The sequence below is a fragment of the Tenrec ecaudatus genome, chromosome 1 (genome assembly GCF_050624435.1).
Source record: "Tenrec ecaudatus isolate mTenEca1 chromosome 1, mTenEca1.hap1, whole genome shotgun sequence".
In the NCBI taxonomy this organism is placed as follows: domain Eukaryota; kingdom Metazoa; phylum Chordata; class Mammalia; order Afrosoricida; family Tenrecidae; genus Tenrec; species Tenrec ecaudatus.
This window is the reverse complement of record NC_134530.1, coordinates 184,692,991-184,706,553: the sequence shown is the minus strand read 5'-3', so window position 1 is coordinate 184,706,553 and position 13,563 is coordinate 184,692,991. Positions and strand designations below refer to the sequence as shown.

The following is a 13,563-nucleotide window of genomic DNA, read 5'->3' as shown; positions in this document are numbered from 1 at the left end:
ATACCGAGGAGTGAGATTGCTGAAGTATAAGGTAGTTCTACTTCTTTTAGAAAGCACCACCAATTTTCTGTAGTGGCTGTACTATTGTACCCCACGACCAAATTTCCCCACACACTTGCAAACCCTGAGTGTCCATTTGTGGTTTTGATTGGTTTTTTAATCCCTGTAATTTTAGCTATGGTAAGAGGGTATTTCATTGCAGTTTTGATTTGCATCTCTGTAATGGCTAATGATTCTGAGCCTATTTTCATATGTTGGTTGGTTGCTTGGATATCCTCTTTGGTGAAGGTTCAGGTCATGTTCTTTTCCCAGTGTGTGACTGGATTTTTTGTTTTTTGTTGAATCATTGCCATTTTCTAAGGCTTTGGACATCAGATCTCTACCAAATAAATTGTTTCCAAGGATTTTCCCCCCAAGACTATATAAGTGTCTACTTACTTTTTTAATACAAATTTTGATAAGCATATTCATATGACCCTATTTATCTATTTTGTCTTCTTGTATTTGTACATTTGTTATAATATTCATTATCTTATGCTTACAAAAGATAAGGTCTAATCGTTTTCTCTCTATGTGGTCTTCTATGAATTTTATGGTACTAGGTTTAAACATTTAAGCTTTTGATTCACGGTGAGTTAATTTTTGTGTATTGTGTGATGTATGAGTCCTGCTTCAATTTTCTGCAGGTCGATACCCAGTTTTGCCAACACCATTTATTAAAGAAATTATTTCTGCCATTGAATGGATGTCGACCCCTTGTCAAAAATTAGTTGTCCACAGTTGATTAGATTTAATTCTGGGTTCTTGAATCTCAATTCTATTGCACTAGTCTATAAGACTATCATTAAACCAGGATAAGGCTACTGATGGTTTAGAACTATGTACCTTGTGGTTAGCACGACTGCACATAAATCCTTGTTTAAGTTGAGACGTTTCCCTTCTACTTCTATGTTGCTGAGTGCTGTGATTTTTTTAATGGTTTTATCAGCATACAGTTCAGATAACATACAATGTAATCATTCAGTCATATTAAGAAGAATTGTACAATCATCACGCCAATCAATTTCAGAACATTTTCTTCTCAGACTCTTGTTAACTCTCCATTTCCCCTGTACTCCCGGCCATGCCCCTAAGTAAATACTAATTTAGTTACTGTCTCTATAGGTTGGCCTATTGGAAACAGTGCTGAATTTTATCAAATGCCTGTTTTTGCAACAATTGATATGATTCATTTCCTTTGATTGATTTATGCAGTGGATTGGATTGGTTGATTTTTCTAACGTTACATAATCTTGTAATCCTATTTTGAATCCAACTTGACCAGAGTGTATACTTTTTCTTATCCATTGCTGAACCATGTTGGCTAGAATTCTGTTGGAAATGTTTATATCTACGTTCACAAGTGATATCGATTTGGAATTTTCTTTTCTTTTTTTTTTTTTGGTATGTTTCTCTGTGGTTTAGGAATCAAGATTCAGGGATATGCTGGCTTCATAGAAAGAGTTCGGTAGTGTTCCTTCCTTTTCTGTTTTGTAACAGATTGAGTGGGATGGGCGTCAACTCTTCAGAATATTCAGCTCAATTTTCTCATGTCGCCATTTTCTGACGTAGCCCGGGCTGTATTTTTATGTTCGCTGCTATTTGATGGCATTGTCTATCTCATCGTTTGTATTGAGTCTGCCCGAGGTAAGTAGTGTTTGTGGGGATTTCTCAGCTTCATCTAGGTTTTCAGAGTTGTTGGAGTTTAATCTTTCCTAATATTTAGTCGTGAGCTTCTTTGTCTCCACTGGATTACTTACAATGTCACCAGTTTTACTTAGTGCCTTTAGTTATTTGCCTTTTTTTCTTTTGTCCATCCAGCTAGTGATTTGCCTATTGGACTGACCCTTTCAAATAACCAATTTCAGGTTCTGCTACTTGTATTAAGTTTTTCGATTTAACTTAATTCTGCCTTGAACTTCCTTATTGCTTTTTCCTCTGGTCATTTTGGGCTTCTTTTGCTCTCCCTTTTCTACTTGGTCAATTGATGATCTTAACTTAATAATTTTGGATTTTTCCTTCTTGCCTAATATGTGGATTTTTTTAAGCTATAAATTTCCCTTTGCCTCTTCTGTTACCTTTCACCCAATTCACAATAAAAAGTTCTGAAAAACACATTATAACAAGTGTTGTATGCATAAATACATGTATGTGTATACATATTTATAATAAAGCATATTAGGAGGCACAGTTAGAAACACTTCTTAGATATAATCAAATATTTCATGAGGTGTAGGGGGAAGTAAATGAATAAATAAAGCACTAATTGTAATAATTGCAAAACTATGTGAGACCTACAAGTGTTTACTTTCAAGTAAGGAAACTACTGATTGTCTTTAAATCATGTGTAGGACACCTTAAAATCACATAAAGAAAAATAAGGTAAACATAAAATAAAATGGCACAAAGATTGTTTATGACTCTTTTTACCACTGAAGTAAAGAGTTAGGTCTAAATAGACGTCACTCTCTCAGCTGTAATGATTGTGTGTGTGTGTGTGTGTGTGTGTGTGTGTGTGCCTCTGAGAAAGACACAGGCACATAAGGAGGGAGACAGCGAGAAGGGAGGGAGCCTGCACTAACAATTCCTTATGCACCTAGTAATTCCTCATTCCTTGAGTTACAAAATTAATCCCGGAATTTTATAAACTGAGCTCGATGAAGATAGCTTCCACTGAGAGTTCCCAGCTATCCAAGTGCATATTTAAAATCAACTACGTATAAGAATATGTCGGCAGAACCGTAGACTTACTTTATAAGCCAAATTGAAATATTGACATTGGAACTAACACCAAACTGCCTTTAGCTTTCACCCTAAGTCATCTTTTCTACAGCGACTGCCACGTAAAAGCACAGACAGTGTTGCTAATGAACTGCTTCGGCATTTGAAGTTACCTCATAAGCAATGTAACAAAAATAAGTTTAAATTGATTATCGCATTCTTAATATGCAATAATAACTGAACTAAAAGTTTCCAAATATTTTTAAAAGAAAGTGTTCATTAGAAAACAAAGACTGTACAGGTTAATATGAGTCCTTAGACATATTCTGGGTCATACAGACTTAATTGGTTATCTCTGAAACACTATATTATCTATGTGTAAGGTTTTACATCACATAATGAAGCACATTTGACCACTAATTATCTGTAAGGCACTCTGTGGAAGATACATTGTGAATAAGGTATGAACACTATCATCAGAAGCCTACCACCAATTCAGTTAAAACGGGGATAAGATACATACCCAAAGCACAAATAGCCCCAAAATGAGTGATCTCAAGAAATAATACAGGATTACCTAAAATAAGTGGGGAAAGTGTTTTTTCAAATATGGGACATAATGATCATATATCTTAACACCTATGTAGGTAAATATGTGTATGTATTTATTGTTGTTAATTGAGTGAGTGCCCACTAAACTCAAGCCCCTAGGGAAAGCTTTGCACCTACTCTAAAACACATAAAACCTAATCCAGATCCCCCACACAGTGATTTTAAAGTGTGTAACAAGCAGTTCTTCTTCTTTTTGGTAAAAATAAGAGCACATTAGAGCGAGTGAAAAGGAAAACAAAACTATAGTGCCATTCTTAGCTCAAAAATGTTTTTTGCATGATTCTTTTTATGCTTGTCCACGTGCATGTACAATAAAAGAGTCAAATAGCAGGTGACTGTCACAGGACATCATGATCACTTATCAAATCAATCCTAAGCCTAAAACTTGCTCTGAAAGTTCATTGTCAAGAAAGATTGTTTGGGGCTAAAAGGTTCTGAGATCTCTCTACAATATTGAAATGAATGGTAGAAATTTCACAGAGAAGAAAGCTGTGTTTCCACGTGAATAATAGAGGGGTATTTTTAAGAGAAGGAAGTAGAAAGCTGAGGTATGTAGAGAAGTTGTGGGAATAAAACTATTTTGGCAAAATTATGTAGTCATAGTGTCAGGTTTGGAAATAACTTAAACAGCCATCTAGTACAGTAACTGTATGTTGGAGCCTATTTTAGAGAATTTGAATATTAGATGGAGACAGGAGAAAATAGTGAAAAGTTCTAATCCAGCAAAAGCACGATCGAAGCAGAGATTTAGTCAAGCTTGTTTTAAGGTGTCCTTGAGTCAGTTCTGCTACTCAGAGCCCCCCATGGACTACAGCAGAGCAAAGCACAGTCCAGTCAGCACCTGCTGTCCTTGCCACTGCTGCAGCCACTGCGTCGACCCATCATGCACAAGGTCTTCCTCTGCTTGGGTGACCCGCTACTAAGTATCACATCCCTTCAGGGACTGGTCCCTCCTACAAGTCCACAGTAACGTGAGGCAATGTCTTGACATCCTTGACGGCAAGGAACAATCTGGTGTAGTCCTTCCAAGGCAGACTCGTTTGTTCTCTTGGCAATGTGTGGTATATCCCATGTTCTTTGCCAACACCATAACTCAAAGGGATCAATTCTTCAGTCTTCCTTAAGCATTGGCAGTATGTTCTGCATGCACCTGAGGCACATGCAGGGAATAGAAAGATCATGTCTTGGGTCCACCTTAGTCTTCAAAGTGGCATCTTTACTTTTTAACACCTTACCGATGTCTTTTGCAACAGATTTGGCCAATGTTATATGTCATTTGCTGTCTAGACTGCCGCTTCTGTGGGCATTGACGGTAGATCCAAGTAAAATGAAATCCTTGATAACTTTAGTATTTTCTCTGCTAATCACATGCTACTGATCCAATTTTATTTGTTTTGTTTGTGTGGAGGTATAATCTCTACAGAGTGGAGGAGCGGGGTAAAGAAGAACAGCGGCAACTGAAAAGGCTGACGATGTTAACATGAGGCAGACACAGGGCTTGGAAACCATCCCACTGAGTTTAGATTGCATTCTAAAAGAACTAGGGAATTCCAGAAAGAATAGGAAAGAACATGATAGGAGGTGGGCAGACTGTTGTAGTAACCCAAGCAAGAACCGGCTAACTTTCACAGTGGACAAATGGCAGACAGTAGAAAAATTCAATAAATAAGGAAGCAGAACCGGAAGAACTTGGTACAGATAAGAGTCACACACACACACAAATGAATGGAGCAGAAATAAAATAATAATAAATCACATACAGATTTCTGGTTTAAGCAACTGGAAGTAGTCATCTACAGAGAATGGAAACAATGAAGGAAGTATGCGTTGTAGAAAGAGATGATGCATTTAATTTGGACCCTTGGAGTGAAATTTCTCTGGGATAAAGAAGACATAAATATCATAAGCAGCTGAATATAGTACACATTCCAGGGAAAAGTTTGGGGATGGAGATCCAAAATTTAATCTAAAATTTAAAGTCACTAAATAAAATTAGAGCTAAACCTTTGGAGAAGACAATATCAAGATAGCGATGACTGTCAAGAATATCTGCCGAGTGAAGAAAAAATAGATCCAGAGAAGGGCCCTGATAAACAGCAGTTCTTAAGACACCATCAGAGTAATACCAAAACCAAACTCACTGTCACTGAGTCCATTCTGATTCATAGCGACCTTACAGAATAGAGTAGAACTAACCCGCTGTCAACCTTTATGGAAGCAGAAAGCCTCATCTTTTCCCCACCGAGCAAACTGTTGACCTTGTGGTCAACCTAAAACCCACTATGCCTCTTGAACACGGGATAAGGCGCTCCAGAAGAAGCCTGAGAAGGAGCGGCTAGCAACGAACGAAAAAATGGGAGAGTGAAGGGTTATTATAGCAAGAGGGACAGATTCTTTCAATAAAGAGAAATCAACGGGGTCCCATTGGAAACTCTTAAATGTCCCTTGAATTAGCTGCATTGTCTTAACTTAAGACAGTTCCAATGGAGAGGTGTAGCAGAAATAAGACTGCAGTGGGTCGAAAGTAAAAGGGAAATGAGAAATAAGGGAACAACGATACATATTCTGCCAATGATACAGATCCTACATGAGATAAAAGGGGAGAGAAATGAATAGAGGCCAGGAAGAGCTGGGAGTGGAGCATGTCCTTTAGATTCCTGTGCTGAGAGCCTCCTAGATGCACAGAAAGACTGACACCCAAACACATAGAGATCGCCAAGGGATTCTGGCTCCAAAGATGTTGAAAAATTACAAAGACCTTCCCCTAGAGCTGACACAGAGAGAAAGCCTTACTCTAGAGTTGGTGCCCTGAATTACGACTTCTAGCCTCCTAAAATACCAAAGAAGACATTTTTGTGTGGTCAAGCCAGAAACTTGTGATACTTCTGTTGTAAGACATATGACGGAAGGAGGACTTGTTCCCTAAGATTCATTGTTAGAGGGAAGATGGAGGTTGAAAATAACAGATCTGAAGGTCGAAGAGGAAAATGGAAATTCATTCCTTAAAATCATCCTTAGAACACTGGAATCTGAAACTTACTTGAAGAGATGCTGCTCAACCCTTTATTTCAACCTAATAACTATCTCAGTAAGCAAACAAACATTGAATTCCTGAATGTGCAGCGAAAAGCCATAAAAGGATATTTTCATGCTCCAATACCTAAGTTACTTGATTCTGGGAAAGAACAAGCTCATACAAACTAAGAAACACAAACACTGGGAGAAGAAAATGCAGTTAAACCAGTGGAAAGAGTAAAAGAATGTAAAAGGAAAGATCAAGGATAAGTCTGGAACTGGTGGCAAGGTTCACCTATACTGCCTTTAGAGGAATGGCCATGGAGCAGGAAAGAGACATCGTGAACGCGACACCTCATTGAATTTTCATGGCGATCAAATGACAAGAACTGAGATCCGCACACTGTGTCATTTCAACTGTGAGAAAACAGGTGTTGAAGCCTCCACAGCAGAGTAAAGCACCACAGACCCCAGTCTGCTGCATGTGCCATAAAGATATGACGTTACTGGTCCATTTTCTGAAGCCCGTCTTTTTTCTGAAACCACTAGAGAGCATAAATCTTGGTCGTGCCGATGGCCAATTGTGCTCAGGGAACAAATGGAGGCGAGTAGATGAACTTGAAAGCTCTGAACACCAGTCTGCCTTACTGGGCAGGCAGGGGATTTCTGGAGAAACGGAATGAAGAAACAATTAAACCCGCTCTGTCCCTAAACAACACAAAACAGCTCCTTGTGAGATAAATAGAATTTACCGTTGTTTTTCCTTCAATAGGGAAAGAATGGCAAATGAGGACCAATAAATTGTGATGAAAGTTGTTCTTTTTCACTTATATACTGAACTTCAGGCTCAGAAATAATATTATAGTTTTTTTTTAAATGAAGCATTTCTAAGGCAGGAAATTCCAAAGTGAGTCCACAGCAGAGCTCACTTGGCCACGCTACACGTGGTACACATTTCACGGTTCATGTTTGACAAATAACTGGGAGATGGGGGAGAAAAAGCTCCACACATTCAACATGGCAGAAGAAATTGTACAGCAGGAGGAATTGTGAAGTTTCTCTGAAAGTTAATAGTTCATCAATTTAATTTTAGCAATTTGTTTCCTTATTCCTCTTTTTTTTTTCAGAACAAAAAGTCGCCATCAGAAAGCAAAGCACACGTGCAAAACCCTGTGAACATCCCCGTCCTATACATTAGAGAGGCGGTTCCTTCACTTTTGGACAGGCCTCTAAAAAAATCCCATGAAGAAATAAAGTGCTTAGTTTCCTCAAATTCAGCCTTTAATTTCTATCTCTGGAACTCAAAATTACTTAGATAATTGTCTTCAAATATGGCTTGACTTCTCTCCTTTGATGGGAACCGCATTCCTGCCAACTTTAAAATTTACAGCGGCAGCTATATTTTATTATTTTAAAAAGCACAAAAAGGTATCACAACCCCTCAGAGTGATTTTGAAATGCTCATTTCTTCATCTTCATAATTATTTCATGTCACATTGAAATGTACTCCAACTCAGTAGACAAATGGAAAGAGCATTTATGTCTGATTTTGAGTCCAAAATACTACATTTAAAGTAATGACATTAGCAAGTAAAAAAAGCATTCCAATGTCTATCACACTTCAGTCATTAAAAATCCCATTACAAACTAAAATCATGTCTAATGAACAAATTTCTGTGTGTATGTGTGAATGTGACACAAGCTTTTAAAGGCAAAATCATCGTTTTCACAGTATTTCAAAGTATTCTGACATGGCTTCATTAATTTAATCTTCTGATAATACTAAAAGGTATTTAAAATAGAAATTATTATTCCATTTTATAATCAGTAAAATGAGATACTAAAAGGCTAAGTGAACTGCCAAACCCAAAGCTGCTCAATGTAAAAAAAAAAAAAAAAAAAAAAAAAACCTTCAAAGATCACAGAGACTGCAGTGTAAGGTTGCTCCACAGGCTGCCATCCTACATGGTCAGCAGTTCGGAACCACCAGCAGTTCTGGAGAAAGACTGGGCTTTCTCCTCCATAAACTTACAGTCTCAGAAACCCACACAGGGCCACTAGCAGCATCGATTGACCTCATGGCACTGAGGGGCTCTTGAGTGGCCTCCCAGATGAGTTCTTTAAAGAAGGGTTAGATAAATTATTTTTAAAATAAGTGAGAAATCTGCAAACTTGGATTTCCAGAGCAGTTTAAACAATGCTTCCTCCAGTGCACCCCCACCCCTCCACACCACGATAATGAGTTAGTAATCCTACTGTGAGAGAAACAGAGTCGCGGCTACCACATAGCTGACACTGCCTCGAAAAGCTGTGTTTCAAAGTAAATTTACAGAGTCATCCATATGTCTTTGAGAACCTAGAAATCAAAATGATAATGTGGTCCAATTATTTCTGAGGTTGAAATTGTTCGCATTTTCTGGGGAAGAAACACATTTTGGTCCATTAGGACCGGGCTCTGTTTCCTTCTGGTATGTGCAATGTCTCTAGGAGTCTGAACGAGCTCTCATTTTTAAAAGAGGAATTAATCTTGAAGTAATACTTAGTCGGGGGGGGGGGATTGTTTCAAGAGTGGTGGGGAATGGGGTGAGGTGCAGGGTGCCGGTGGAATTTGAACTATAGCACCGGTCACATCACTCATTCAGAATCTGAATCTTCCCAAAGTGATTATGACGCTGTTCTCTCCTGGTTCCCCTTGAACTGGGGACCATGACAAGGCGGCAGTGCAAAATTCTTTTCCCTTTTCAGTTACCATTCCAAGTTTACATCTGCGTTTGTTACCTTTTTATAAGAACTTAACTGACATTTGAGAATGTGTCTGTTTAAATTTCCATGTGTTTCTCTATACTGCTGAATTATTAAGTGAGCTCCTAAAAGGGGGAAAAAACAGGAGTATGTCTTGGCATAAGACATAGGGAATTCACTGCCTGTGTGGAAGCCAGGCAGATGTTCACAGGTCCATTTTGCAGCCTTAGGAACAAGGGGACGTAATCAGGTCTTGGTTTCTCCTCCTGGTGATCTTGCAGAAGAAAACGACTAGTAGTTGGTGGAGGTCATGGGGCAAGAAGAGAAAGGTGGCAGGTCTCTGGGAAATGCCTGTGGATGAAATACCTACCTAGAAGTGGGGTGGACCATGTGTCAAGAATGAGAACTAGACAAGGGAACAGTAATTATCATGTGTTCTAACAGTTTATAGGCATATCACGACAGAATAAAGACTGAGAAGAAGAAGCCTATCACACAATGTGACTAGTCGATGGGTAGCGACATCTGTACACTACTGACCAGCCCTTGCAGCAACATTGGAATGGCCCAATGTTCTGTTGAACGACAGGACAATTTCTTCTTAAAACGCACAGATAAACTTCTTAGGCCACTGTTTAGGTCACATGGTCTACATACCTGTTGCTTCGCGGTCTGGAGGAGTTCAAAGAGATTAGTTTTACATTTTGATGCATTTTATTTGCCACTGTTCTTAAAGACACAATTCAAGCAAATGTGCACAAGCATCATTGAAATTGGCTGTATTTTATATATTTAAAGCTTGAACTTCAAATATAAATATAAGAACACTTTACAGTGAGAAGCAAGGTTATTTTTAAGCAAACGAAAACTTGCTTTACTAACCAGCAGGAGGTTTCAGGGTCTTGAAAAATGTTGCGTGGCGGAATAATCAAACTTGAATAAGCATACTGTTTATGCAAAAGTATAGCTACATATAAAGCAATATACCTTACAGGAAAAAGAATGTTCATCTCAAAAGATTACATCTAGATTCAAAAGGGACAGCTAGTGGGGACAGGGGGTGGGGTGGCTTCTACATTCTGATTTAGGGAAATTGTACTCACTTGTGTCCTGGTAATTGCACTTGATAATTCAAATTTATATAAGGAATTATTGCAAAATTTTAAATGTGAATATGCTACTGCATATCTATGGGAGTTCAAATAACTTCAGATTATCATCCCCAAACAACAAATATCAAAAATGCCTACAATTTTGCATGCTGTGTGATGAAGGAGCCAACTACTTGTTCAAGAGACTGGGAAATGTCCCCCTTGCCACATGGCTCTGAGGCTCAAACCCCTAAAAAAAGTATATTTAGCAATTTGAATACATACTGCCCTCTCAAAAGGCGGGGAGGGTATAGTCAAAAGTCACAACACGTTCTCTATACAAAGCAAGAAGAAGAAATGCATGTGGCAACCAAGGGTGTCACGTACTTTGCGAAGCCTATGAAGTCTTCGTGGTTGGTGTTGATGTAGGAGACCTGAATGTCAATCAGGAGCAGTACCTATAAGTGAAAGAGAAATGCTCTATTAAGCAGTCCTATTCAAAATCTCAAGCATGACATTGAGTAACTGCCCCATTTACCTTGTTAAAAGAATGCTCTAGTTGCATTACATTTTTATTAGGCTGACCTAATTACTTCAGTGTAAGTTCAGGAATTAAAATGATACATGGAAAACAAGCACTAGCACCACATAAAGACAGCATGTACATTTCGCTAAATTAGCATCGAGATGCTAGGATTTTTCTGTTCTGCTGAAATGTAGGGCTAATGTTCACAAGACAGTCTCAAGTGTCTCGAGGGAGCTTCCAAAAGTTCATGGGAAGATGGAGTAAAAAGATAATGAAATTTCCCCACAAACTCTTTGAAGCCCTCTTGTGTAAAAAGAGGGAGACCTGGTGGCATGGCGGGTTGCTCACGGGGCTGCCAGTGCTGCCGTTTGAACCCATCGGCTACTCCAAAGAAGAAAGAAGAGTCTGGGAAGGCCTACCTAAGGTCACTATGCAGCAGACTCAGCTAGAAGGCAGAGAGCTTAGTTGACCTGATTTTAAATAAAAAGACACATAGCAGGGCATACAGCACGTGGCTGCACTGAACTTCTGCTCCTGTTAGCAAGACCAGCTCTTGTTGGTTCCTCTCTATCTTCTTCACTCTCTTTAAGCGCCTTCTGAGAACATCTTTTCACAAAAAGCATTTTATCAACCAACTCCAGAGGATGATATAAAAGTAAATAGAAAACCCTCCTGAGGGCAATAAAGATCCACAAGCAAATCAATGAAAATGAGTGCTTCAGTCAGGTCTCGGCTGAAATATCTCCTCAGAGGGATCTGCCTTGCCCATTCTACCTCAATTTCAATTCTGGCCACTTGCTTTGTATCCCCTTGGCCTGCCTTATTTTCCTTTGTGGCACATCCCACTCTCTGAACAGGTTTACAACACAGGTATGCAGGGACCTCATCTGCTCTGGCACACAATTAATCCTCAGTGCCTAGCAATTGCCTGCATCCAATCAAGATTTGCAAGGGAATTAACTGAATGAATGTGCTAGGCCACACAAAAAATATTATAATGCACTTAGATGGTCAAAAATGCAGAGGCCCCTCTGCTGAAAATATTCTCTTGTGGGGAGATGAGGAAATTGAGAGTGATTGGGGGTGGGGGTGGGGTGGAGCAACCAGAGACTGTAAGAAAGAGGATTTGTGACAGCAAGGTTCCAAATGGAGTTCCACTCGCTGTCACATTCCTTTAGCTCCCCTCACTAAGGCACTGCTTCTGCTGTGGTGCTGAGCCTTGTCAGTGGGGGAATAAGAATGCTTGCCTCAGAACTGCTAGAATGTTCTACTGTGACTTGGCAGTACAGGCTGCAAACAGCGCTACACTGGCTCCAAGGGAAAAACAACTGGTCATCTCCCATAAAGAGTATAGTCTAGTAAACCCACAATACATCTGTCAGTTTGTGCACGGGGATGGCTGACCCAAGATCCACACCTAACACCAAACTCCCTGCCATAAAGGAGATTCTGACTCAAAAGAGCCCTAGAGGACCGACCAGAGCTTCCCAGGTGGGTTTCTGAGACCATAAATCTTCATGGGATCAGAAAGCCGCCTGTTTCTCCCAGGAAATCACTGATGATTTCAAACCGCTGACATTCAGTTAGCAGGTTGGATCATATTATTATTCTCATGTAGTCTACATGTCATAATTGTATTTTCTATCCTTATATATTCACCAAAGGCACCTCATACAATATACTTTATTTACCATAAATATAATTACTTACCTGCCTCTTTATTTGATGCTGCTCTCCCCTGCAAGACTGGGTGCCCCATGGGAACAAGAATTGTATTTGTCTTATTTATCGTGTTATCCTCAGAATTTAGCAAGCTGCATATAGCAGCTATTCAAAGATGCCTGTGGCTACACATTTTGTAACTTTCTATCAGCTTTGAAGAACAGTTTCCTTTAAAGGGGGCAATTCATCCCTATATGATTACTTTATATAGTCACTTACTGTAGTTTCTGAGTACTATAGATTCTAAGGCTTTGCATTAGCGGCTAACTGCAAGCGGTCATCTGACTAAACCTTCCTGTCAGTAACAAGGGTTCCTGGCAAAAGGGATTAAATGAATCAGCCCAGCAGATTATTATACCCCCAAAACTTAAAATAAAGTCAAGACACATGGACTAGTGGGCCCATAACATCATAGTTGTTCGTTTTTCTTTGACATTTATATTGCCATATAATTCACATGCTGTACAATTCAATGGTTGAAATAAAAGCATTGTGCAATCACCATCTTAATTTTAGAACAGTTTTCTTCATTTTTGTACTCACTGTGATTAGTTCCCCATGTCTCCCCTGCTATAATCCTAAGAAACTATGATTCTGGTTACTGACTCTATACATGTAGCTCTCCTGGGTTTCACATAAGGGGAAAAGACTGGGCTTTCCATCCGCGGAAAGGGTCACAGTCTCAGAAATCCACAGGGAAGTTCTACCTTGTTCTGAGGAGTTGCTACGAGTTGGCATAAACTCACTGCCAGTGAGTTTGGTTTTCTGGGTTTTTTTCTTCTTTTCGTATAAATAAAATTCTATAAAACTCCTCTTGATAAGAATGGCAAAATAAAATGTCATAATTTTATGAGGCTTTACATGATCAGATAGTTCTTTGTTTCGTCTCTTTAAAAAGAAAGATCGAAGAATTGGACGGGGTGATCACCATTCAGTTATCTGCTATATTGCCCCATTTCTCCCCACAATACGGTTGGATTCTGTTGAGTGCTAGAGTCCCACAAACATTTGGCTAGGAATTTGCACAGATAAACCATAATATGTAAGCATAAATAAAGTTTTGCCCACTATAAGGAGCAAAATATCTGCATAAAT

The 13,563-nt window shown here is 39.1% G+C and overlaps 1 protein-coding gene across 4 annotated transcripts in view; it reads right to left on the bottom strand.

Moving 5' to 3' along the window:
• DNM3 (dynamin 3) overlaps positions 1 to 13,563 on the bottom strand; it is a 701,664-nt gene that overhangs the window by 383,570 nt on the left and 304,531 nt on the right. For all 4 annotated transcript variants that reach the window (XM_075565015.1, XM_075565024.1, XM_075565031.1 and 1 more), the window contains exon 12: positions 10,608 to 10,678. In XM_075565015.1, the coding sequence (XP_075421130.1) occupies positions 10,608 to 10,678 (71 nt within the window). The remainder of the gene's footprint in view (positions 1 to 10,607; positions 10,679 to 13,563) is intronic.